This window comes from Agelaius tricolor, unplaced genomic scaffold (assembly GCF_023055355.1).
Source record: "Agelaius tricolor isolate 1412-34295 unplaced genomic scaffold, bAgeTri1.0.p SCAF_36, whole genome shotgun sequence".
NCBI lineage: Eukaryota > Metazoa > Chordata > Aves > Passeriformes > Icteridae > Agelaius > Agelaius tricolor.
The window spans coordinates 2,182,671-2,208,209 of record NW_027269296.1 but is presented as its reverse complement, the minus strand read 5'-3'; the positions used below and the strand labels follow the sequence as shown (position 1 = coordinate 2,208,209).

Genomic DNA, 25,539 nt, shown 5'->3' with positions numbered 1-25,539 from the left:
GTTTTGGGGTCTTTTATTCATGATGGGATTTCTTTCCTCAATTCAAACCTGCTTTTTCCAGGAAAAAAAAAAAAAAAATATATATATATATATATTTATTCCATTCCCCTCTTTCCCAGAGCATCCATGAGGGGTTGTGAGATTTTTATTTTTTATTATTATTTTTTGGGGGGGAAAGAACTCAACCCAAGCACAAGCAAAAAGTTTTCAAGCTGGCTTTAATCATCTCCACTTGCTGCCCCAATACTGTACATGCAAAGCCAATTAAAAGGTGAATAATTCAGCTTTTCCTCCCTCTTTTTTTTGTGTTGTTTTTTTCTTTTGGGGGGGAGGAAAATGTCAGGAATATTTTACAAAACAACGTGCGCCCTCGGAGCCGTCAGTCCCGCAGATAGAAACCACAAAAATACAAGAGTTTGACATTTAAGAAAGGACCACACACACACACATAGAAAACGGGACAGGACACAGGTAGAAAATTCCATTTGCTCATTTTTGGAAATATTCCCACTTTTCTGTCGCCATCCCAAACCCATCCCCTGCTCTTGGATGTGGGGCTGGGGCTCCAAGGATGCTCCAGGTCCCCCCTGCCCGGGGATTTTTGGGGAGGGTGGGGCTGTGGAATGGGAGGAATCTGTCATTAAACCCAGTTCAGCATAAATTGTTAAATGATGCTCCCAGAAATCCTAAAAATCTGCTCCCATCCCAGAAACCCTGGAATATCCAAGGGAAATCCTCCCCTGGCTCTCCCTCGCCCCTCAGCTGCCACCTTCTCATTCAGTGCCAATTAACTCGTGGTTAATTAAGCTCTGATGCTTCCCCCCTTTCCTGGTGATCCCTTTCCATGCAAATTTTGGGGGATTTGAGGCTAAAATGTGAAGAATTTTCAAATCCTTGTGGGGTTTTGCACTTTTCACCCCTGTCCCTCCTTTCAGCCTCAGCTTCCAAGGGTTTGGAATTTCTGGCAGAGCTCTGGGAGCATCTCCTTGCCTTTAATCCCTCATCAATTCCCACCCTTTTATTCCCTTTTTATTTTACTTTCAATGGATCCAAACCAGCCTGAAATTCCACCATTTTCTTCCCCCTCAAACCTTTTAGGGGGAATCTGGGTTGAAAGTTTCCTTATTCTGGATAAAATCCCTCCATTTGGAATGGAAATCCAGAATTTTTGCATGGGACAAACATTCCCAAACTCCACTTTGCCCACTCCCAAAACTCCATCGGGGTTTTTCCCCTTTGCTTTGATTTCCCTGGTGCTGCTGCCGACCTGAATTCCAGGAGAAATTCCCAACTTTCTTTTCCCCTTTTTTGGGTGTAAACTTGAGGGATTAATGACAGATTCCAGAGTCCTGGATCATCCTGAACGTTCCAGGGGTGAATTCCGAGCTGGGGAGGAGGAGGAAGAGGAGGAGGATGATGATGGGATGGGGAAGATTCTCTCTTTTCGTGAAAAGATCAAAGCCCTTTAAGAAAACAAGGCCACCAACTTCAAAGTGCTCTGAACATTCAGGGGCTCCCCCTTGGGACCGGGAATTCCTTTGGGAAATTCCCTGGGGTGGGATTTGTGCCCCTCCAAGGGCTTTGGAGAGGGATTTGGAAAGGGATTTGTGCCCTTCAAAGGGCTTTAGAAAGGGATTTGTGCCCTTCCAAATGCTTTGGAAAGGGATTTGTGCCCTTCCAAGGGCTTTGGAGAAGGATTTGTGCCCTTCAAAGGGCTTTAGAAAGGGATTTGTGCCCCTTCCAAATGCTTTGGAGAGGAATTTGTGCCCCTCCAAGGGCTTTGTGCCCTTCCAAGGGCTTTGGAAAAGGATTTCTGCCCCTTCCAAGGGATTTGGAAAGGGATTTGGAAAGGGATTTGTGCCCTTCCAAGGGATTTGGAAAGGGATTTGTGCCTCTCCAAGGGCTTTGGAAAAGGATTTGTGCCCTTCCAAGGGCTTTGGAGAGGGATTTGGAAAAGGATTTGTGCCCTTCCAAGGGCTTTGGAGAGGGATTTGGAAAAGGATTTGTGCCCTTCAAAGGGCTTTGGACAGGGATTTGTGCCCCTCCAATGACTTTGGAAAGGGATTTGTGCCCTTCCAAAGGCTTTGGACAGGGATTCGTGCTCCTCCAAAGGCTTTGGACAGGGATTTGTGTCCCTCCAAAGGCTTTGGACAGGGCTTTGTGCCCCTCCCAGGGGCGGGAGCTGCGCTGGATTTTGGAGTCGAGCCCCTCGCCCACCCCTGGGAAGGTTTTGGGGGGCTCAGGGCAGCCCTGGAGGGGCTGCTGGACAGGGAAGGTGGGGAAGGGGCACAGGGATCCCTCTGGATCATCCCTCCAACCCCAGGATCCCTCTGGATCATCCCTCCAGCCCCGGGATTCCCTTGCCCTGGGCTCAAATCCCAAAGGGAGCAGGGCTGGGAGTTGCCCACCCCAATCATGGATTGCTTTTCATTCCACAGGGAAACAAAAACAAAAACAAAACAAAACCAAAACCAAACAAACAAAAAACAACCCTGGATGTGGCCGAGTGCACAAGCTCTGGGTCCTAAAGGAATGGAAAAAGTGGGAAAAGGGGAGGATCCAAGGAAAAGGGAAGGATGAGGTATAGCAACAACCGGAGCTCCAGGCCCTGGGGGAGCACTGGGATCTCCTGCATCCCTGGAGTCCATCCCGGTGTTCCTGAGGGATGCTCAGGGGTCCCACAACGTGGAGGTTCCTCACAGTCACCCAGACCAACACTTGGACACTTTTCTGTGTCTTTTTCAACCCAAAATCTTCCTCAGGTGAGCGGGTTTGATTCTCCCACCCGGTCACGGAGTGACCCCCAAAATTCCAACCCTGTTGTTTGGGATGCTTTTTCTTTTTTTTTTTTCCCTAAAAAGTCTTTCCTGCAGCTTTTCAACTCCTAAAAGTGATTTTCATACCTTTAACCCACCAGTCAAGGATTGGGAGGGGGTTTCTCCATGAAAAAAGAAATCCTGGCCTGTCCATGGAAGTGTCCCAGGATGGGGCTTGGAGCAGCCTCTGAGGGGCTGGAATTTGATGGATTTTAAAGTCTTTCCCACCCAAACCAGCCTGGGACCTGTGGAGCAGAGGGAAGATTCCAGCTGGAACATTGGGAAAGGCCTTGGCACAGCAGGATGCAAACCCTGCTGGGAATTCTCCAGATCCATCTGCAGCCATGAAATCCCCAGGGAAAGCAGGGAGAGCTCTTCCCATCCACGAGGAAAAACACATCCAGGTTGGGTTCAGCCCCCTGGTCCTTGATCTGCACAATCCTGGTATTTTCCAAACCAATCCAGAGGTTCCCACATCCAGGCATTTCCCCATCCATCCAGAAAGTCAACTGGAAAAAAACATTTTCCACCTGGAAAAACATCCCTGGTGCAGTTTTTCGTGGGAGGGAAAAAAATCCTTCCCGCCCTGCTGGGTGGGATTTGTGAGTCCAGGTGGGAATGGTGGAATCCAGGCTGGATTTCCCAAGCTGTGGGGCCAGGCAGTGAACAGAAGAGATTCCCTGTCAGCCAAGGGAATTCTGATCCCATTTCCTGAGGAATTCCTGGTCTGGGTGGAAGCAGGAGCTGGGAGCTCCTGGAGGAAAGGTTGGCAGAGCTGGGAAAGGTGGAGGGGATTTTTTCCCTCCCCTCTCTGCTGCTCTGTGGCAGTGGATTCGGGGAATTGGTGCTGGATTCCACTGGATTTTGGGAAAACCCCCACCCAAACCTCCTCTCCCAGGTTTTTCAGCGCGCCCTGATGGCGATGAAACAGCAGCTGCATTCTGGCTGATCCCAATTTCTTGGGAATTTTCCCTGGACTTTGGCAAATCTGGTCCGTTCCAGACCAGGGATAACTCAGGCCTGGAATCTCGGAGTGTTCTCTGTGCTTTGTGTGAGTTTTGTCAGCTTTCAGGGGATGTTCCAGCATCATTCCAAGGTTTTTTTGGGTTTTTTTTTGTCAAGTCCATCCTCGTGATCCCAGCTGGGGGTTTGGATTTCAGTTCTGGCAGTGTCAGGTGGGGGCTGCTCCTCTCTGCTGGGGGCTGGGTGTGAAATGTGCTGCAAAACTGATGTAATTCCATATTAATTCCTCTTTCTAGGAAAAAAAAAAAAAATCTCTGGCAAATCCAGTGATTTGGATTTCTTTTCTCGATAGAAAACAGAGAAAACCATCAAACCCAAAATTCCTTCCAGGGAATTTTGCAAAATCAAAAAATGCACATCAAAAAATGCCCTTTGTGAGAAAATATTCCCCCAGAAAAACAACAAAAGTCCAACCTTGGAGTGCAGGAACTCATCCTGGGATGGAGCTCCCTTCCTCAGGAGCTGGCACAGGGCTCAGTTTGGGATTTCTGGGTGTCTTGGCCGTGTTTTTCTCCTTGTTTGAGGAAGGAAAACATCTGACACGAGCTTCTGGGGGTTGAGAAATGAGAAGCTGATGTTGCAACCCCAGCATGGCCCAGTCCTGGCTTCTGCCCCAGTCTGGGTTTCCCACACCAGTTTGAGGTGGGTCATTCCTGCTGGGGGACTGCAAGGGAAGGAGGGAACGTTTTCCTGGATTTTGGTGTCATTTCATGGCGTTTCCACTTCTCCAGGAGCAGGAGGAACCTCTCCCATGGAGGGCTGCACTTTGTCCTTGTCACCCCCAACTCGTGAGCCAAAACCTTTGGGTTTTCCTCACTCCCAGGTGGAATTTCACTGGGATTTTTTCCAGCAGAAAACCAGGGATGCTTGTGCTGGCGGCTCCCCCAACTCATCCTCATGAAACAAAACCTTTGGGTTTTCCTCACTCCCAGGTGGAATTTCACTGCAGAAAGCCAGGGATGCTTGTGCTGGCCTGGGGAGTGCGTGGTGACTCCCCCAGCTCATCCTCATGAAACAAAACCTTTGGGTTTTCCTCATTCCCAGGTGGATTTTCACTGCAGAAAGCCAGGGATGCTTGTGCTGGCCTTGGGGAGTGCACGGTGGCTCCCTCAAGTCATCCCCAGCTCATCCTCACGAAAATCTTTGGGTTCTCCTCATTCCCATGTGGATTTCCACCGTGATTTTTCCAGCAGAAAGCAACAAAGCCCGTGCTGGCCCCGGCGGCCGCGCTCCGCTGATTCCCCCGCCCCTGCTCCCGTCAGGCAGGGCCGTGGGATGTTCCTGGGATGTTCCTGGCAGCCGGGACGGAGCAGGGAATGCGGGAATGCGGAGGGGGTGGGAAGCTGTGCCCACGCCAGCAGCACAAGTTCCCAGCTCAGCTCCCTGCTCTGCCCACGCTCCTGCTCCGTGCCCGGGATGATCCCACCGCGGCAGAGCTGGAGTTTTTCCCGTCAGAATCGAGCTGGTGAAGCCAGAGGGAAGAGCAGCAGCTTGGAGGAGCAGAAAGCTTCTCAGCTTCTCATTTTGGGACGCTTTCCCTCGTGGAGAGTCAAAAACCTGGCGCAGGTTGAGCCTCTTGGAATTCTGCTTGCCGTGATTCCATGCTGGCCTCATGGAATTGCTCCGTGCTCAGGAGGGAACATCGAGTCCAAGCCATTGTTTGCTCCTGTCTCAGTGCTCAGGGCGCTGAGTTTATTCCCCAAACCACCAGAGATCCAGGATATCCCACATTCCCAGAGATCTCCATCCACGCTTCTCCTCTGAGGAGGATTTCATCCTTCATCCTTCACAGGGGGGAAAGGATGAACTTTTCCCCATCCCAGCTCAGCAGGATCCAGACAATTCCCTTCTGGGTGGTTTGGAGTTGGCAAAGTCACAGCAGCAGCTCCAAGTCCCCTCCACGATGGCACCAAAGTTGTGGCAGCGCCGGGTGGATTGGCCACAGCACAGAGTCCTGCTGGCCACAGGCTTGGGGCTGTGGAACCCCAGGTGTGGGTTTGGAGGCCCCAGAGTTGGGGTTTGTAGACCTGCAGATCTGGTTTGTAGACCCCCAAGTTTGGGGATTTGTGGACCCCAAGATTTGGGGTTCTGGAACTTTGGGGTTATGGAACCCCAGGTTTGGGTTGGTGGAGCCCCTGGTTTGGGTTGGTGGAACCCCTGGTTTGGGTTGGTGGACCCCAAGATTCGGGGTTGTGGAACTTTGGGGTTATGGAACCCCAGGTTTGGGTTGGTGGAGCCCCAGGTTTGGGTTGGTGGAACCCCTGATTTGGGTTGGTGGAACCCCTGTTTGGGGTTTGTGGACCCCAAGGTTTAGATTTGTGAACCCTCAGGTTTGGATTCGTGATTGCCCAGATCCGGATTTGTGAACCCCCAAGTTTGGGGTTGTGGACCTCCAGATTTGGGTGGGTGGAACCCCAGATTTGAGTTTGTGGGACACCAAGTTGAGTTTTTGAGCCCCCAGATTTGGGGTTACGCAACCCCAGAATTGGGGTCGTGGACCTCAAGGCTTGGATTTGTGAACCCTCAGGTTTGGGTTTGTGGACCCCTGGGACTGGATGTACAATCCCCCAGATTTGGACTTGTGGACCCCAGCGTTGGGGTTGAGGACTCCCAGGTTTGGTTTTATGGACCCCCAGGTTTGGGGCTGGGTTTGTGGAGGGAACAGCTTCATCCCAACAGTCTTTTCCTTCGGGTTTGGGTTTGTTCTGCTGTGGCTGAGCTGGTTCTTCATTCCCGGCGCCACCAGGAGAAGCCCAGGTGGGTTTGTTGTGCTCTGTGCATCGTGGAATTCTGCGTTTTGCCAAGAAATAATCCTATAAAAACCCCCAGCCTTGCTGTGGGGTGCTTTGTGGTGAAGACTGAAGGTCAGAGCCAGCCCCGTGAAATTCCCCATGAACCTCTTGTCCTCTTCCAGTCTCCTCAACTTTTGGTGTTGTCGGGATTTTGTTCCTTCTCTCTTGGGAACTGATCCTTCAGGACAGTCATTGGATTTAGGAATATTTGATGAAGAAACCAAGAGTTTCTAGTGGTGTCTCCCCTGAGTAATTTCAGCAAATTTCAATAGGCACCTTCAAAAAAAGCTTCCGTTAATTCCCGGGTTTGCTACAAGAACTGGATCCCATCGGAGGGAACCAAAATGCTGCTTGGAAAAACGAACAAAACGAACAAAAAAAACCCCCCAAAAACGCTCACCCCGCTAAGGAGCTCCTCTGTCTGCCCCCCGAATTCCAGAGCTGCTCTTGAGATGTCCCCCTGGAGAGAACCAGGCTTGGATTCCGCTCCTGCTTGGAATTCAAATATCCAGGAGGGCATCCCAGATCTCCAGAAGGGTGTCCCGACCCCAAGGATGTCCCAGACCTCGAGGGGAGCGTGCTGGAGCCTGGGAAGGGAATCCCAGGACCTGGGAATCTCAGAACTTGGGAATCCCGGAGCTTGGGAGTCCCAGAACTTGGGAAGGGAATCCCAGAGCCTGGGAAGGGAATCCCAGAGCTTGGGAAGGGAATCCCAGAGCTTGGGAAGGGAATCCCACAGCTTGAGGAGGACAGCCTGGTCTGGAGGAGGCGGAGGAGGAGATCCCAGCTCCAAGGAGGGCATCTCCAGGAGGGGATCCAAGATCCTGGGAAGGTCATCCCAGCCCTCAGGGAGGGTATCCCAACCCCTGAGGAGGGAATCCCAGCCTTTAAGCACGGCATCCTACTCCAAGGAGGATATTCCAGACCCCAAGAAGGGGTATCCCAACCCCTGAGGAGGGAATGCCAGCCTCGAGGAGAGCATTCCAGACCTCGAGGAAAGCATCCCAACCCCGAGCAGGGGCTTCCCAGACCCCAAGGAGGGACAGCCAGACCTCAAGGAGGACATCCGAGATCTGAGGAGAGCGTTCCAGGCCTCAAGGGGGACATCCCAGCTCCAGGAAGAACATTCCGGCTCCATGGAGAACATCTCAGCTCCAAGGAGAGCATTCCAGACCTCGAGGAGGACATCCCAGCTCCAAGGAGAGCATTCCAGACCTCGAGGAGAACATGCCAGCTCCAAGGAGGACATCCCAGCTCCAAGGAGGACATTCCAGACCTCAAGGAGAACGTGCCACCCCTCCAGCTGGGAAGGAGGGGTTGGGAGGCGGCCGATCCACCAGGATCCTGGTGTTCCTGCTCCGTTGTGTCACCTTCTCCCTCCTCCCACGAGGCATTCCCAGAGTTTGTCCTTTGGGTCTGGTTTTGGCCGGACACGAGGAGAAGCCCAGTGGACACCAAGGGGAGGCCAGCGCCCCTTTCCCTGTCCCCTCTTGCTTTGGCAATGGTCACAGGCTACATGCTCCCGGGAAAAACCCAAAAAAAACCCAAAAATTGGGGGGAAAAAAATTAAAAAAAAAAAAAAAAAAAAGGCAGGGAAATGGCCACCAAAAGTGCTGGGAAAGCGACCAAACAGGATGAGCCTGGCAGATGTTCCCGGTCCATCCGGAGTTCTCTTGGGTATTGCAGTGAATGTGTTGTTAGCACGTGGCAAAGCTACATAAGAGAAGATGCTACATTCCTTGGAAAACAAAAAAAATAGTGCTGAGTTGGATCTGTTCTGAGTTCGGTGGGGTTTTCCCCCTTGGAAAGCCACCTTTTCCTGGGAGGCAGGGAAAGGGAGACCTCAGGGAGGGCATTCCAGATCCCAAAGAGGCCATTCCCAACCTCGAGGAGAGCATCCCAAACTTGAGGAAACCATCCCAACCCCGAGGCAGGAAAAAGGAACCTCGTCCTCAGCCAGGCTGGGCTGCTCCCAGCAGGGTTGGGGGAGAGCTGGGAGCTCCCAGGACGAGGTCTGGGAACAGTCTGGGCTCGGTGGCAGTCGCAGCCCTCGGGGGGAATTTTCACCTCTCCTTCCCCCCTGCCTCACACCCAGTCCTTGCTCCCTCTCCCTTCCCAGGGAGGGCGTCCAGGGCAGATTTTTTGTGGGGGAAGGAGATTGAAAATTTAAAAAAAAAAAAGGGAAAAAAAAATAAAATAAAAAGAAGGATATTTACAGCTCTCCATGACCAGTTCTGCAAGGTCTCCTTGGATGTCTCCTTGCCCATCCCGGCCTCTACGGGCAGGAGGGGCTGGTGGAGCTCTCCAGGGAGGACTGGGAGAGGCGGCGGGTCAGGGGTCCGATGCTGGAGTCGGCCAGGGAGGAGGTTGGGAAGAGTTTGTACCAGCCCGAGACGGCGCTGGAGAGATCCAGCTCCTCCAGGATGATCTGGGCCATGCCCATGAAGCACTTGTGGTCCATGCGCCCGTAATCGCCCCAGACGATCACCTGCGGGCAGGGAACGGGTGATGGAGCTGGGAGTTGTGGGGAAATCCATGCCCAGATGGGAAATCCCTGCTGGGGTCGGGCTGGGGAAGGTCTGAGGGATGGCAGGAAGGGCTCTGGGGATCCCTGGAATTGCTCCTCTCACCCTGTGAGGGTCGGGAGCTCCTGGCACGGGGCATCCCAGATCCCAAAGAGGGCATCCCAACCTCGAGGAGAGCATCCCAGCCCTGAGGAAAACATCCCAAACTTGAGGAAACAATCCCAACCCCAAGCAGGGCATTCCAGACCTCCAGGAAAACGTCCTGGACCTCAAGGAGAACATCCCAACCTCAAGGAGATCACTCCAGACCTCAAGGAGATCACTCCAGACCTCAAGGAGAACATCCCAGCCCCAAGGAGAGCATCCCAACCCTAAGCAAGGCATTCCAGACTTTGAGGAGAACATCCCAGACCTCAAGGAGGGCATTCCAGATCCCAAAGAGGCCATCCCAACCCTGAGGAGAGCATCCCAATCCCAAGCAGGGCATTCCAGACCTCCAGGAAAACGTTCTGGACCTCAAGGAGAGCATCCAAACCTCAAAGAGGTCATTCCAGACCTCGAGGGGAACATCCCAACCCCAAGGAGATCATCCCAACCCTAAGCAAGGCATCCTACACCTCAAGGAGAACATCCCAGACCTCAAGGAGAACATCCCAACCCCAGGCAGGGCATTCCAGACCCCAAGATGGGCACCCAGACCTCAAGGAGAAGGTCCCAGCTCCAAGGAGGGCATCGCAGCCCACAGAAGCTGCGGCTGTCCCATCCCTGGACAGCCTTTCACTTTTCCCTTTTCCCTTTCCCTTTCCCATCCCTGGCAGTGTCCAAGGAAAGGCTGGATGGGGCTCAGAGCCACCTGGGACAGGGGAAGGTGTCCCTGCCTACCTGCAGGACTTTGCCCTGGGGACTCTCCTCGAAGAGCAGGGGCTGCTGGTACGAGGGGTCACAGGTTTTCTTCACCACCTTGGTCTTCTTCTTGGCCAGGCAGACGCCGTTCTCCAGCAGGTAAACCTTCACATAGGTGGCTGCCGTGGGAAACAGGGACAAGCAGGGACGTGGAGCAGGATCCTGGGATGATCCCAGCACGGCACCCACCCCCTCCCTCCACAGCCACCTACCAGGGATGCACTTGGAGCCCATCTTCGGGATGAGCCCCCGGGCCTGGATCACGTCCACCTCGAGCTGCCCGTTGCGGTCAGCCATGCCCACGTGGACATCGCCTGCAAGGGGGGACACGCCTTCAGGGCCGTGCCTGATGGTCCCCTCCCCTGGGGACAGCCACAGCCCCGTGTCCCCATCCCCACTGGGAACGGGGCACCCCCATCTGCACACACAGAGTCCCACTGGATGCCTGGTTTGCTGGGAACTGGGGGCTCAGTGGATGGGAAGGAGCCTGCAGAAATCTGGGTGGGAGCCCCTCCTTCCTCTCCATCAGCTCCATCCCTGTCACTGGGATTTTATCCCTCATGGTGGGAATAAGGCTGGGATTTTCCCGGGCCAGGTGATCCCCAGGAAAATGAGAGGCTGGGACAGGAGGGATCAGGGGCCAGGAATTCTGAGGGGTCCAACCACACCTCTCCCTTTCCCCTTTCCCCTTTCCCATTTCCCTTTTCCCTTTCCCTTTCCCTTTTCCTTTCCCCTTTCCCTTTTCCCTTTCCCTTTCCCTTTCCCATTTCCATTTCCCCTTTCCCCTTTCCCTTTCCCCTTCCCTTTTCCCTTTTTCTTTTCCCCTTTCCCTTCCCCTTTGCCCTTCCCTTCCCTGAACTTCCCTGAACCTCCCTCCTTCTGGGATTTACTCAGGACCAGCTCCCAGTACCGCAGGGACAGAGGGGACAGGACTGGGGACACCAGGCAGCTCTTGCCATTCCCAGCATCTCCAGCCCAGGCAGATCAGGGGTCACCTTGGGATGTGTCCCCAGCTGCTGCTGCTGGCTGGGAATTCACACTTGGGGCGCAACTTTTGGTCCCCATTTGGGATTTCAGAGGGAAAAGAGGGGACAGAGGGGAGGGTTTGGCTCCAGGATGCTTGTAAAGGAAGCCCAGGGATGAGGAAGCCCCGGGAAAAGGCAGAGCCGCTGCTTCCCAGGGATGCCCTGCCCTGAGCCCTGCTCCCCTGCATGGGGCAGAGCATTCCCAAGCATCCCGGGATGGGCTGGGATGGAGCCCTAGGGAGAAACACGCGGCCTCTTGGAATAAACACGCCGCCTTTTCCCCTCTTCCCTGCCTCCGGAGCGTCCCCTGCTCACCCATCGGGGGCGTCGCCAGGGTCTGCCGCCCCACGAGCTGCCCCGGCCCCAGCCCGTCGAGGAAATCGCTGAACTGGCTCTCGGCTCCCAGCCGCGTGGTGGGGAAGATGAACCTGCAAAAGATTTTCATGGAGCATCCCCCTCTGCCGGGAGGGTTCCCCGGCTCCCCTCCCGATGCCCGCCCCGTTCCTTACGTGCCGTCGGAGCTGTTGCTGTTGGTGCTGCCGTCCGTGGACTCCCGGCTGCCCTGCCGGGTCACCCTGGTCCTCATCTCCACGGCGATGCCGGTCTCGGTGCTCCTGCGGATGGTGCTGCGCAGCTTTTTGGGGCCGCCCTCTGGAATGGGAGACGGGATCAGCTCCAGCTCCTGCCCCCAGCCCTTCCCTGCCTTCCTGCCTTCCTGGTTTCCATCATCCCAGGGAGTTGTGCGCCGTTCCCTGGGTGAATCCCCACGGGATCCTGCACGGACACACCCCGGGGCGGCAGGAGAGGAGAGCCAGGGGCTGGCTCTGTGTCCCCATGTCCCCGTGTCCCCATTCCATCTGCCACAGCCTCACTCTGTCCCAGTTTTGGATGGCTGAGGGTCCCCTCTGCAACTGAGACCTGCCCCACTCACCCCACAAGAGCTGGCACCGTCCATTGGCCTCCAAAGTGCCCGTGCCAGAGGGGACAGGACCCCACAACGCCACAGCCACAACGCTCCTGGTGTCCCCTTTGTCCACCCTCCCTGTGCCCCTGTCCCCATACCAGAGGGGACAGCAATCCACGATGTCAGAGCCTCCCAATGTCCCCTTTCTCCATCCCCTTGTCCTCCAAAATCCCTGTCCCCATACCAGAGGGGACAGCCTGCAATGCCACAGTGCCAACACTGCCTGATGTCCCCTGGGCTTCCAAAATCCCTGTCCCCACACCAGACGGGACAACCTGCAATGCCACAGCACCAATGCTGCCTGATGTCCCCTTTCTCCACCCTCCCTGTGCCCCTGTCCCCATGCCAGAGGGGACAGCAATCCCTGATGTCAGAGCCTCCTGATATCCCCTTTCTCCATCCCTTTGTCCTCCTGTCCCCATACCAGAGGGGACAGCCTGCAATGCCACAGCACCAACGCTGCCTGATGTCCCCTTTCTCCATCCCCTTGTCCTCCAAAATCCCTGTCCCCGTGCCAGAGGGGACAATCCGCAGTGCCACAGGTGTGGGCACAGCCCCAACACCACCTGATGTCCCCTTTCCTCCACCCCACTCCCCGCCACGTGTCCCTGGTGGTGGCAGATGGCAGTAGGAGGAGGAGGAGGGTGGCATGAGCGGCCACCCCTGGCACTGTCCCCAGGCCCCGCTGTGTGACCATGTGTGAGTGGTGGCATCGCCAGCTTTGTCCTGCTCGTTCAGGGCTGTCCCCACGCAAGGGTTTGCCCGGTCCTGGCAGCTCCCTGGAACTGCCTTAAAATTGAGGGAAAAATTAACTGGGGAGTGATTGAAGCTGTTAGAATTACAAAATGTATATAATTATAATTATATTACGATATAATATTATAATATATGCCTTATATATATAATATTATATTATATATATTTATAATATGTTATGCACATATTATAAATATATATTATATAATATGCAATATATAATATGCATATATAATATAATATATTATATTGATATAATACATAATATATAATATATTATATATTATATATTATATATTATATTATATAATGTGCATTATTATACGGCATTTAGGTGCCATTTTTGGAATGTCATTTTTAGGTGTCATTTTTTTGGGGTGTCATTTTCAGGTGCCATTTTTAGACCCCTCCATCACACGTGGGCAACCAAATCCTGCCTGGCGGCCACCTCAAACCCCATGAGGGGGATCAGGATGGCCTCTCACCGGTCTGGTTGAGCTGCAGGGTCATTTTTTGTTAGGTCACATTTTTGGGTGTCATTTTCAGGTGCCATTTTTTCGGGGCGCCATTTTTTGGGCGTAACTTTCAGGCGCCATTTTCTCGGGCGCCATTTTTAGACCCCTCCATTGCACGCGGGCCACCAAATCCTGCCTGGCGGCCGCCTCAAACCCCAAGAACACAATCAGGGCGGCCTCTCACCGGTCTGGTTGAGCTGCAGGGTCATGTTTTGTTAGGTCACATTTTTGGGTGTCATTTTCAGGTGCCATTTTTTCGGGGCGCCATTTTTTGGGCGTAACTTTCAGGCGCCATTTTCTCAGGCGCCATTTTTAGACGCCTCCATCGCACGCGGGCCACCAAATCCTGCCTGGCGGCCGCCTCAAACCCCAAGAACACAATCAGGGCGGCCTCTCACCGGTCTGGTTGAGCTGCAGGGTGCTCTTACTCCACTGGGACAGCCCCACGATGGCCACCATCTTGGCGCCCAGGCTGGAGCGTCGCTTCTTGCTGGCGGTGACGGTGACGGAGACGGAGTCGGCGCTGCCGCGCGCGCTCTTCTCCAGGCTGTACATCTCGCCGCTGATGCTGGAGCTGCGCACCACATTCCTGGTGGATGAGGAGCTGGCATCCCCGTTGAACATGGTCAGCGCGCCCGCCGGCACCGGCACCGGCTCTGCTGCCCGGGATCAGCTGCGGGGACAAGTTGGGGACGTTCACAGCGGTTGTGGCTTTGTCCCCATGGGGATGGGTGGTGCCGTCGAAGGGTTAAAAAAGCCAGGAAGTTCAGGTGGCACAACCCACGGAGAGGTGGAAATTAGGGAAGTGTTTTCCCGCTGGGAACTCCCCAGGCTCCCTCAGGAGCATTCCCGAGGCTGCCAGAGCTCCAGGGATGCACAGGGATGGGATTTTGGGGTGTCTCTGCAGGGCCAGGGGTTGGACTGGGGGATCCTTGTGGGTTCCTTTAATCTCAGTATATTCCAAAGTTTTTTCCCCCACCCATGGGAGCAGCAGGAAGGGAACTCCCTCAGGAGCATTCCCAAGGATGCCCAGGGATGGGATTTTGGGGTGTCTGTGCAGGGCCAGGGGTTGGATTGGATGACCTTTGTAGGTTTCTTTAATCTCAGTATATCCCAAGATTTTTTCCCCCACCCATGGGAGCAGCAGGAAGGGAACTCCCCAGGCTCCCTCAGGAGCATTCCCAAGGATGCCAGAGCTCCAGGAGCATTTGGATACCACTCCCAGGGATGCCCAAGGTGGGATTTTAGGGTGTCTGTGCAGGGCCAGGGGTTGGACTGGGTGATCCTTGTGGGTTCCTTTAATCTCAGTATATTCCAAGATTTTTTCCCCCACCTATGGGAGCAGGAAGGGGTCAGGAACCCTGGGGTGAACATCCAGCCCTGCCTCAGCTCCCTGCAGGACCCAGACACTCCCAGCATCCAGGAGACACCTGGATGAGCAGAAGGCTCTGAGTGCCACCAACCTGCCCAGCCAGGGGTGAGGGGTCCCTTGGGTACAGCCCCATCCACCCCTGAGGCCATCCAAAATCACATCCAGCCAAACATGTCCACATCTGCACATCTCCAGGTGATGGGATGGGAATCCCTGGATGGGAGCACTAGGGGTGGATGGCAGAGCTCCCACACGGCCCTGCTGCCTTCCCTTGGCCATGAATATTTAAACTCCAGCAGGATGGAGCATCCATCTTCCAGGGAAAGGTGAATTATTAACTGCAGGCCAAGTGAAGCCACTTTGTGATAATGGATGGAGGCAGCGCCTGGAAAAATGTTTCCCTTTCAGGAGAGAGGGATGGGGAGTGGGGCAGGGTGGGGGCTCTGCTGGGATGAGACCTGATGGGAATCATGGATGAGACCTGGCAGGAGCTGTGGGATCAGCTCCAGCACTGCTGAACTCGTGCATTTATCAATGGCAGGGCGGAGCGGGTGATTAGTCATTAATATCATTAATATCATTAATTAGCTCCCTCCTGGCTGGGGTTTGCCCTCCTGGCTCTGCCCAGGCATTGACCCACGGCCTTGCCCCCACTCCTGGTGCCTGGGGGGGCTCAGCACTGACCCCCCAGCTCCAGAGGGATGGAGCCCTTGGATAAAGCCATCACTATGGGATGTATCCCAGCTCCAGAGGGATGGAGCCATTGGCACCAGGTGCAATCCCAGCTCTGGATCTGCCCCATCTCAGCCCCGTGCTGATGTCCAGCACCTCCTCGAGGAGGGGTCAGGGCTGATCTGCTGCCCTGGGGACCTTTGGGGTGACTCTTCCCAATGCCACCCACCACTCTCAGGCTCCAAACCTGCTGCAGTCCCTGAGTTTTCCCTTAGGCTGCACCTGACACAGGGAACGGATCCCAAACACTTCCCCATGCCTCAGTTTCCCCACCAGCAATCCTGGCTTAGGCTGTGCCTGAACAAACACAAATCCCTCGGCACGAGGGCTCAGCCAGGCCCAGCCCAGGCCCCTCCGCGCTCCAGGTGAGAAATCCCTGTGACAACCCAGCCCAGGAGAGCACACAGGGCTCCTGCTGCTGTTCCCCACCGGCTACTCCAGCCGCCCAGAGAGCACCAGGCTCTGGTGGGAGCAAATTAGATCAGGAGAGCAGAGCGCTAATGGGATCATTTCCAATGCAACACACACAGGGATAATCCACTGCAAAGGAAGCCGAGCAGCTCCTCAGCCCGAAGGGAGGATTTGCTTTCCCCTGCCCGTGACTTTACCCCGTATCTCCCTGCACAATCTGTTTCTGCCCAGAGTGGGTGCTGGGTGGGGGGTTCAGGGGTGCCTGGTGCTGAGATGAGCTGGGCTGGAGATTGAGTGCTGGAGACTGTGGCTGTCACGGCTGAGCTGGCCTTGGCACGGCCACAGCATCCTTGGCAGGGCCACAGCACCCTCAGTATGGCCACAGCACCCTCAATATGGCCACAGCATCCTTGGCACGGCCACAGCACCCTCAGTATGGCCACAGCATCCTCAGTATGGCCACAGCATCCTTAGTATGGCCACAGCACCCTCAGTATGGCCACAGCACCCTCAGTATGGCCACAGCACCCTCAGTATGGCCACAGCATCCTCAGCACCACCACAGTGCCCTCAGCATGGCCACAGCACCCTCAGTATGGTCACGGCATCCTCAGTATCACCACAGTGCCCTCAGCACTACCACAGTGCTGTCAGCACGGCCACAGCATCCTTGGTGCCACCACAGCATCCTCAGCGCCACCACAGCATCCTCAGTATGGCCACAGTGCCCTCAGCATGGCTACAGCATCACTGATGCCACCACAGCATCCTTGGTGCCACCACAGCATCCTCAGCATGGCCGCAGCATCTCTGGCATGGCCACAGCACCCCTGATGCCACCACAGCACCCTTGGCACAGTAACAGCATCCTTGGTACAATCACAGCATCCTTGGTGCCACCACAGCACCCTCAGCACGGCCACAGAATCTCTGGCATGGCCACAGCACCCTTGGTACCACCACAGCACCCTCGGCATGGCCAAGGCATCCTCAGTATCACCACAGCATCCTCAGTATCACCACAGCATCCTTGGTGCCACCACAGCACCCTTGATGCCACCACAGCACCCTTGATGCCACCACAGCATCCTCAGCATGGCCACAGCATCTCTGGCTTGGCCACAGCATCCCTGATGCCACCATGGCACCCCTGATGCCACCACAGCCCCCTCGATGCCACCACAGCCCCCTCAGCCCGCTCTGTCCCTGCCCCGGCTCCCCCTTCCCGGCAGCGCGGGGGGAGTCAGGAACCGCAGAGCTTTCCCCTCGAACACCCATTTCCCCTTGCCCTCCGTGTATTTATTCCCCGGCTCCCGATCCAGGGATGCTCGGAGCCATCCCCGTGACGCCGCATCCAGCCCGCTCCATGGGAACCGCGCTCCGAGCTCCCGGGGCAGCGCCGCAGCCCCCGCAGCGCTCACCGCCACCGCGCTCCGTCCTTGCGGGAGACAACGAGCACCGGCAGCCCCGGGGAGTTCCCCGGCGAGCCCGAGGGATGCACGGAGCCCGCGGACGGCGCCGGGAGCCGTGTCATGGCTGGAGCATCCCCGGTGGATGAGCGCAAGCGGCAGGAAAATCGGGATCCCTGTTGCGTGCGGATGGCGGGGGCCGAGCTCTGCCCCTCCCCGCTGGTGGCACCCCAAAAAAATATGAAAAGAATATAAGAGATGGAGGCGTCTTACCGGCCCTGCGCCGGGGAGGAGGAGGAGGAGGAGGAGGAGGAGGAGGCTCGGCTCAGCTTCCCAGCCCCATCCCGGCCGGATCCGGAGGGTGCCAGGGCGGGTGAAGCTTTCCAGGGTTCTGGAGAGCCGGGGCTGTGCTGGCGCTGCTTCAGCATCTCCCTCAGCATCTCCATGGTTACACGGCTGACCCAGTTCTCCTCCCAGCCCCGAGCAGGGCCACAGTGGTCCAGCGGGGTGGGATGGGCTGGGAGCATCCCTGGGCTGGGATTCAGGGAGCTGATGACCCCCCCTGGATCCCTACAGAGGGCAGGGATGGGAAAAGTGGGGCTCAAGGCAGGACAGGAGGTCGCAGGTGACTGGGCAGTGCCAGGGGGGCTGCAAATGTGGGAAGGGACAGCCTGGGGCTGGGAGGCAGTGCTGGCCCCAAATATGGCACAGAAACAGGAATGAGGGGCAAAATGTTGATGGGAAAAGTGGGTGCCTTGGGAAAAGCTCTGGAGAAGGAGGGAACAGCCCTGCAGGTGCCCCCACACAGGTGGGAAAGGAGGAGGAGGAGGAGGAGGAGGAGGAGGAAGGTGCTAAATGAGCATGGTGGGGGTGGCTGGGAACGCTGCCTTGCCAGGGAAGGAGGCAGAGGGATTTTGGGAGCTGTTTGCTCCCTCAAAACCACCAAGGGAAAAACGGGGCTGTAAAAAACCCTGGCACTGGGGCAGGAGGTTCTTCCTGTCCTTGTGAGGCTGGGGCTGCCTCGAGCCTGGAAAGAAAGCGCTGAAAACTGTGCATGTCTGGAGCAGGTAGGTCCTAAAATCAGCTTTTTTTTGGGAATAAAAAGGGTGCCAGAGCTGCCACCCCAAGGCCCTGTCTAGGCAACAGCACACCAGGACAAGCTGCAGCATCCCAGCTCCCACACACCTGCTCCTGCAGGAATTTGGGAATAAGGCAAGGCTTATTTCCCCTAAAAGTATTTCATTCTAATTAATTGCTTCAGCTTTGATAGGCAGCTGCTTGTATAATTTTAATTGCCCAACAAGGGCTATAATTGGGTGCACGTGAGCTGGGAATTTGGGAGGAACTCCAGGTCCTGGAATTCAGCTTCTCCTGGCTCAGGCAGGTTAGCAAAGTTCTGTCCTGGCTGGGATTTGCTGCAGGTGCAGCGTTACTGCTGCATCAGCTTAAAATTAAAGGATGGGGTCCAAATGTGCTCCATTCCTTGGAAAAGTTGGGAAGTTTGGATGGGGCTGTGCACTGGGAGCACCAGAGGGATCCAGACTGGGAGCACCAGTGGGATCCAGACTGGGAGCACCAGTGGGATCCAGGCTGGGAGCACCAGTGGGACCCAGGCTGGGAGCATCACTGGGACCCAGGCTGGGAGCACCAGTGGGATCCAGGCTGGGAGCACCAGTGGGATCCAGGCTGGGAGCACCACTGGGACCCAGGCTGGGAGCACCACTGGGATCCAGGCTGGGAGCATCACTGGGATCCAGGCTGGGAGCACCAGTGGGATCCAGGCTGGGAGCACCAGTGGAACCCAGGCTGGGAGCACCAGTGGGATCCAGGCTGGGAGCACCAGTGGGATCCAGGCTGGGAGCACCACTGGGATCCAGGCTGGGAGCCACAACCCAGCATGGGATCTCCAGGCAGCAGCGACACAGGAGAAATGTCCCATGGGAATCTTCCTGAGTCCTGCTGTGTCCAAACACACCTTGGTCATGGCAATTCCCTTTCCATGCCCATTCCCAGAGGATGTGTCCATCTCTGGATGCCACAGCTCCAGGGGGATCCAGTGGGATCCTCCATGGGGAACCAGTGTGACACAGAGTCCTCCTGCTCCCACTTTGTGCCCATCTTCCACTGGGAAGGTGGGACAGGTGTGGAATTCCAGGCCATCCATGCTGGAGCTCTTCCTGGTGGGGAAGGGGTGCAGGACAGCAGAAGCCGCGCCCTGGCCACGCTGTCCCTGTCCCCCGTGTCCCTGCGTGACGTCCGCGCCCGGTTAAATCAGATCTGTGCTGAATCCCAGCGTTTCCTTGGCAACATCAAGGAATCCGAGGAGCAAAAGCCACCCAGCAGGGCCAGGCTGGGGGACAGCCAGTGTCCACTGAGCCCAACTGGCCACCAGAGCCACGGGGACACTGCGGCAAGCACCGGCCATTCCCGATGGTCCAACCCATCCTGGAGATAATCCAGAGCATGGATAATCTGCTCTGGTGGCACCTCGGTGCTGGCCGTGGCCACCACGGGCAGCTGGGGACGGAGCAGGACCTGGCTGGGGACACACAGGAGCTGGCACTGTGGGCAGTGGGACGCTGCAGCCACGTGGCCCCAAAAACTGGGGCAGCTCTGTGGGGATGCAAGAAACCTGGGATGGGCTTGGAATGGGATGGCCCCAGTCAGATCCTGCCCCTTGTCCTGGTGGCACTGAGGGCCGGCAGGGCCGTGCCAGGCTGGGGCTGATGTCCCTGGCACAGAGGGAAGGGGGAGAGGAGCTTTTCCCGTTCCGGCTGCCGCTGCCTTTCCGGCTCTGAGCTCTGCAATGCAGCTCGCACGGCTCGGCTGCTGTGTGTGAATCCCATCAATATTTCATGGAGCTGCTTCCTCCAGGGGAAGGGCTGCTCTCAGCTCTGGCTTTCTGCTGCTCCTACCAGCAGGGAACATCTGATTTCCTTCCAGCAGCACCCAGCAGATCGCCCTGGTCCTCCCCGTTCCACATTGGCAAATATCCCTGTGCCTTCCGGGAGCTCTGGATCCTGAAACCCCTCAGGTGCCACCCTCGCCCGCTGGCACCTGCCCAGTGCTCCTGGGGTCTCCAGGGATGAGCCACCAGCTCCAGGATGGGTCACCAAACCCGGCCACATCCCCAAATCCACATCCAGCAGCAGGATGTGCCAAGAGCCTGGCTGGATCTGACATTCCCTGCCCAGCCACATCCATCTCACAGATCCCAGCTGGCTCCCAAGCCCAGCAGGAGCCGGGGGTGAGCAGCTTTGTTTGCAGAAAAAGTTGCTTTTTTAACTGCTAAGGCTGCACAATTATCCCCGAGCTTCTTCAGGGATCAGCAAGAAAACTTGGGAAGAGTTTTGGGAGCCAGAGCGATGCCAGGAGAGGGCAGAGCCTGCGGCAAACGCCCCTCGCTGTGGCACGGGGAGCTGGGGTGGCTCTCTGGGGGTGGCAGCAGCTCCTGCACCCCTGGAAGAGCAGGAGGATGGGATGAAGGACACGGGATGATCCCAGCAAGGTGCTGTGCCCCAGAGCACTTGTGAGAAGACAAGGCCAAAAGCTCTGGTGTTGCTTCACCACCCAACAACTAAAATCTGCACAGTTCCCAATTTTCGGAGTGCAACTTCCATCTCCAGGAGTCTTTTTGTCTGTGGAAAGGATGAGGAGGCTGGAGAGGCTCCCAGCAGAGCATCCCAGGATGAGGAAGGAGCTCCTGATCCCAGCAGGCAGCAGGAGGAGTGGGCTGTCAATCCCTTCCCAATAATTCCTAACTGAGGCTCTCTCCCTGCTCGTGGAGATGTGACAAAACATTTGAAGTGCCTTGACAGGGACGCCAAGAGCTGCTGTCACACAGCTCCAGTTTTAATCAGCAGGAAAATTAGGGATTTTCATCACCTTAAACTGCATTTTGTATCCGTGTGAGGCTCCCCAAAGGGCTGTGCTGCAGTGGGAGCCCACGGAGAGCTGAGCTCCAGGGATGGATGGAAGGGGGGGATTCACCCCCGGATTTGGGGCCAAGCTGCCGCAATGTCACCCTCTGTCCCTGTCCCACAAAGGCTGGAATGGGGACAAAGCGAGAGGCTGGAGTGTGGGAGGTGGCAGGAGTTTGGCCTCACAAAGGGAGGTGGGAGATGGAACAGAGGGAGAGAGAGGTGTGAGCACAGCGGGAGTGGCCTTGGGGAGGCGTCGGTGCGGGAGGAAACGGGCACAGGAGAACTGGGATGGAGAGGAGAGCAGAGAGCAGCCAGGGATGGTTTGGGAGTGAAAACAGGGATGGTTTGGGAATGAAACCAGGGATGGAACCAGGGATGGTTTGGGAATGAAACCAGGGATGGTTTGGGAATGGCTGGGGATGAACACAGGGATGGTTTGGGAGCAGCCAGGGGAAGAAACCAGGGATGGTTTGGGAGCAGCCAGGGGATGAAACCAGGGATGGTTTGGGAGTGAAAACAGGGATGGTTTGGGAATGGCTGGGGAATGAAACCAGGGGTGGTTTGGGAGCAGCTGGGGGACAAAAGCAGGGATGGTTTGGGAGCAGCCAGGAGATGAAACCAGAGATGGTTTGGGAATGGCTGGGGGAGGAAAGCAGGGATGGTTTGGAAATGGCCGGGGATGAAAGCAGGGACAGTTTAGGAGCAGCCAGGGGATGAAACCAGGGATGGTTTGGGAGAAGTCAGGGCATCAGGCAAGGATGGTCTGGGAGCAGCCAGGAGATCAGGCAGGAATGGTTTGGGAGCAGCCAGGGGATCAGCCAGGGATGGTTTAGGAACAGCCAGGGGACATAAACAGGGATAATTTGGGAATGGCCAGGGGATGCAGACAGGGGTGGTTTGGGAGCAGCCAGGGCTGGTTTGGGCAGGTGCTCCCTTGCCCTGGGGTGGAAGAACACCCCCAGGCTCCCGTGCCTGGCAGCAAAGCCCATCCCGTGCTCCCGGAGGATCCGCAGCCTCCCGCCCCCAGCTCACAATGGAAACAAGCAGCACAGCCCTGGGGTGTTCCCTGGGCACCCTGACATGGGGGTTCAGCCTTGGAAGCCCCTTTCCCATGGGTCCCAGACCGTCACAGAACCCATCAAACCCCTGAGGGTGGGCACTGCCCACCACAGAGCCCCATCAAACCCCTGGAATGGGCACTGCCCACCTCAGAGCCCCCTCAGACCCCTGGAATGGGCATTGCCCACCTCAGAGCCCCCTCAGACCCCTGGAATGGGCACTGCCCACCACAGAGCCCCCTCAGACCCCTGGAATGGGCACTGCCCACCTCAGAGCCCCCTCAGACCCCTGGGAATGGGCACTGCCCACCTCAGAGCCCCTCAGACCCCTGGAATGGGCACTGCCCACCTCAGAGCCCCATCAAACCCCTGAGGGTGGGCACTGCCCACCTCAGAGCCCCTCAGACCCCTGAGGGTGGGCACTGCCCACCACAGAGCCCCATCAAACCCCTGGAATGGGCACTGCCCACCACAGAGCCCCTCAGAACCCTGGAATGGGCACTGCCCACCTCAGAGCCCCTCAGACCCCTGGGAATGGGCACTGCCCACCTCAGAGCCCCTCAGAACCCTGGAATGGGCACTGCCCACCTCAGAGCCCCTCAGAACCCTGGAATGGGCACTGCCCACCACAGAGCCCCATCAAACCCCTGGAATGGGCACTGCCCACCTCAGAGCCCCTCACAGCCACCACCTCCCGTGGGGGCCACCCTCAGTGCCAGCTCCCACACAGTGGCCCTGGGGACCATTTTGGGGCACAGAGGGGACCCTGCGGCCAGCCAGCCCTGAGCCCCTCGGGGTGCCAGGGTGATGCCCACGCTGCCCTCGGGCTGTCCCCACTTGTTGTCGCCCTGGTTGTGGCACGAGGGAGCAGCACAGGAGCTCTGCCCATCCCAGGGCATGGTCTCACTGCTCCTCGCCCCTTCCTGAACAATTTTGCCTCCAGAACCGACCCCAACACCTGCCCCAAACCCCACGGAAGGCGGAGGAAGCTCTGGATGAAGGAAGAGGCAAATCCACGCATAAATCCCGGGCTGGAGCCGCCGGGAAGCCGCGGGACGAGCTGAGCCCGGTGCGATGCCCCGGGGCAGACCCTCCCCGCTTCTCCCGGTCCCTATCCCGGTTTTCCCGGCGCTGGGACCGGCGTGCACGGGACGGGCTTGACGTCAACGGGCTTTCAGCGGGATGATGGATGGCACGGGAAGGCGCTCCCGGTGCCGAGCCGCCGGCCGGGAAGCGCTGCCCGCCCCGCACCGGGAAAGGCTCCGGGGAAGCGGCCCGGGGAGCCCTCGGGAACGGGGGGAGCGCGGCCGCAGCTCCCCCGTTTTCGGCGCAGCGATGAATTTGGGGGGGTTCGCATCGCGGCTCGGAGCCTGGGCGATGATTTAGGGGCGCCGTGGGGCATGGGGGGGACCCCGGTGTTGTCCCCACGGCGGGGTCGAGACCCCTCGCATCCTCCTCCCGGAGCTCCCATCCCGCTGCTCCCCGGTAGCGCAACCGCGCCGGGCATCCCCAAATTCACCATCTCCAAATTCACCATCCCCAAATTCACCATCCATCCCCAAATTCACCATCCCCAAATTCACCATCCCCAAATTCATTCACCTTCCCCGGGGATGCTGCGGGGCAGGTGCGGCCCCGGTGGCCGCGGGGTTGTCGCGGCTGTCCCGGAGCCCCACGGGCACTCACTCACCGCTGCCGCCGCCGCCGCCGCCGCCCGTGCCCGCTCCTCCCCCGGCCCCGGCGGGCTGCTGGGAGCGGCGGGCGGGGGAGCCCCGGGCCCGGCCCCGACGGCCCGGGCGGAGCGGAGCGGAGCGGGACCGCAGCTCCCCGGGGAAGCCGAAGGGCAGCGGCAGGAGCGCGCAGCCATCAGGTGGGTGCTGAGGGGTGATGGAAGGAGCGGCCGGTCCCCAGGAGGCTCCAGATGGACATTGCAGCCGTCAAGTGGATCCTGCAGGAAGGAGCTGGACCCCTAAAATCTCCAGCTGGACCCTACAGCCTTCGGCTGGAGTATGGATCCATTAACCAGAGCTGGGGAGCCACCAGATGGATCCTAAAGCCAGCAATTGAACCCCAAGAGCCACCTGAGGGATCCTACACCCAGCAATTGAACCCCAAGAGCCACCTGAGGGATCCTACACCCAGCAATTGAACCCCAAGAGCCTCCAGATGGACCCTACACCCAGCAATTCAACCCCAAGAGGCACCAGCTGGACCCTAAATCCAGCAATTCAACCCCAAGAGCCTCCAGATGGAGTCTGCACCCTTCAATCAGACCCTACAGCCATCAGTTGAACCCCAAGAGGCTCCAGCTGCACCCTATACCCATCAACTGGACCCTACACCCATTAACCAAACCCCAAGAGCCTCCAGTTGGACCCTACACCCACCAGCTGGACCCCAAAAGCCTCAGGTTGAACCCTACACCCATCAATTGGACTTTGCACCCATCAATTGGACCCCAAGAGCCCCCAGCCAGAGCCTACACCCATCAACGGGACCCCAAGAGCCTCCAGTTGGACCCTACACCAAAAAACTGGACCCTACACCCGTCAAACAAACCCCAAAGCCCCCAGTTGGACCCTACACCAAACAACTGGACCCTACACCCGTCAAACAAACCCCAAAGCCCCCAGCCAGACCCCAGACCCCCCCAGCTGCAGCTCAAAACCCTCCAGCTGGGCCCTCCAGGCACCAGTTGGACTCTGGCGCTGCCACCTGCCCCTTCTGTCCCAGTTGGACCCCAAGAGCAGTCGCCAACCCCCTCCCTGCTGTCCCCTGGACCCCAAGAGTCCCCAGCCAGAGCCCCGGGACCTCGGAGCCGGAGCCCCCAGCTGATCCTGCTCAGCTGGGCTTTGGGAATCCCACTGCAGCAGCCATGGGGACACCGTGGGGACACCGTGGGGACACCGTGGGGACACTGGGGTGCCCTGGACGCTGGTGAGGGAGGAGGTTTGGGCGCAGAGGCGGCGGTTCCAGCACTGCCCTTGGACTCACCTTGGCTGCCGGGATCCAAACACCGATTTCCCTCTAGGCAGCGTCTCCCTGCTCCCGGTGAATTCCTCCGGGGTGAATTCCTCCTCTCCCTGCGTTGCCTCTGCCGGCTGACATGGAGCCACGTGCCAGGAGCAAAGCCTCCTTCACCGCCTTTAACTCTGTCCCTCCCTAAAATCCCATCGCAATTCCCAGCTCCCCATCCCATGGGCAGCACCTGGGGCTGCACGGGGCATTCCCAGTGCTGGGGTTAGGGCCTGGCTGGGGAGAGATTTGGGATCGGGGTGGTTCAGCGAGTGCAAGCATCCATCGGTGCAGGGAGGA

The 25,539-nt window shown here is 57.3% G+C and overlaps 1 protein-coding gene across 8 annotated transcripts; it reads right to left on the bottom strand.

Annotated features, from left to right (window-relative positions):
* Positions 1 to 201: 201 nt before the first annotated feature.
* On the bottom strand, positions 202 to 25,539 carry RIMS3 (regulating synaptic membrane exocytosis 3). Of its 8 annotated transcripts, none has more exons than XR_011683569.1 (8): positions 23,827 to 23,984; positions 13,718 to 13,992; positions 11,594 to 11,735; positions 11,400 to 11,512; positions 10,272 to 10,373; positions 10,039 to 10,178; positions 7,847 to 9,119; positions 202 to 7,805 (listed from the first exon to the last, which is right to left on the bottom strand). XR_011683569.1 is itself a non-coding variant. In XM_071453563.1 (7 exons), exons 2-7 carry the CDS (start codon positions 13,941 to 13,943, stop codon positions 8,907 to 8,909), a joined length of 936 nt encoding a protein of 311 aa, XP_071309664.1. In that variant the 5' UTR covers positions 13,944 to 13,992; positions 25,219 to 25,539; the 3' UTR covers positions 202 to 8,906. The 8 variants fall into 8 exon arrangements, 6 of the variants coding, with proteins under 6 accessions (XP_071309664.1, XP_071309665.1, XP_071309661.1 ...); XR_011683570.1 differs by having other exon boundaries at positions 202 to 7,846; positions 7,908 to 9,119; XM_071453563.1 differs by lacking the exon at positions 23,827 to 23,984 and adding an exon at positions 25,219 to 25,539 and having other exon boundaries at positions 202 to 9,119.

Excerpts from the sequence above, each read along its gene's own strand:
- RIMS3 (XM_071453563.1), bottom strand. The coding sequence starts at position 13,943 with ATGTTCAACGGGGATGCCAGCTCCTCATCCACCAGGAATGTGGTGCGC. Across the intron at positions 10,374-11,399 it reads CCTGGCGACGCCCCCGATGG|GCGATGTCCACGTGGGCATG; the intron begins GTGAGCAGGGGA and ends CCCCCCTTGCAG. Across the intron at positions 10,179-10,271 it reads GGGCTCCAAGTGCATCCCTG|CCACCTATGTGAAGGTTTAC; the intron begins GTAGGTGGCTGT and ends TTCCCACGGCAG.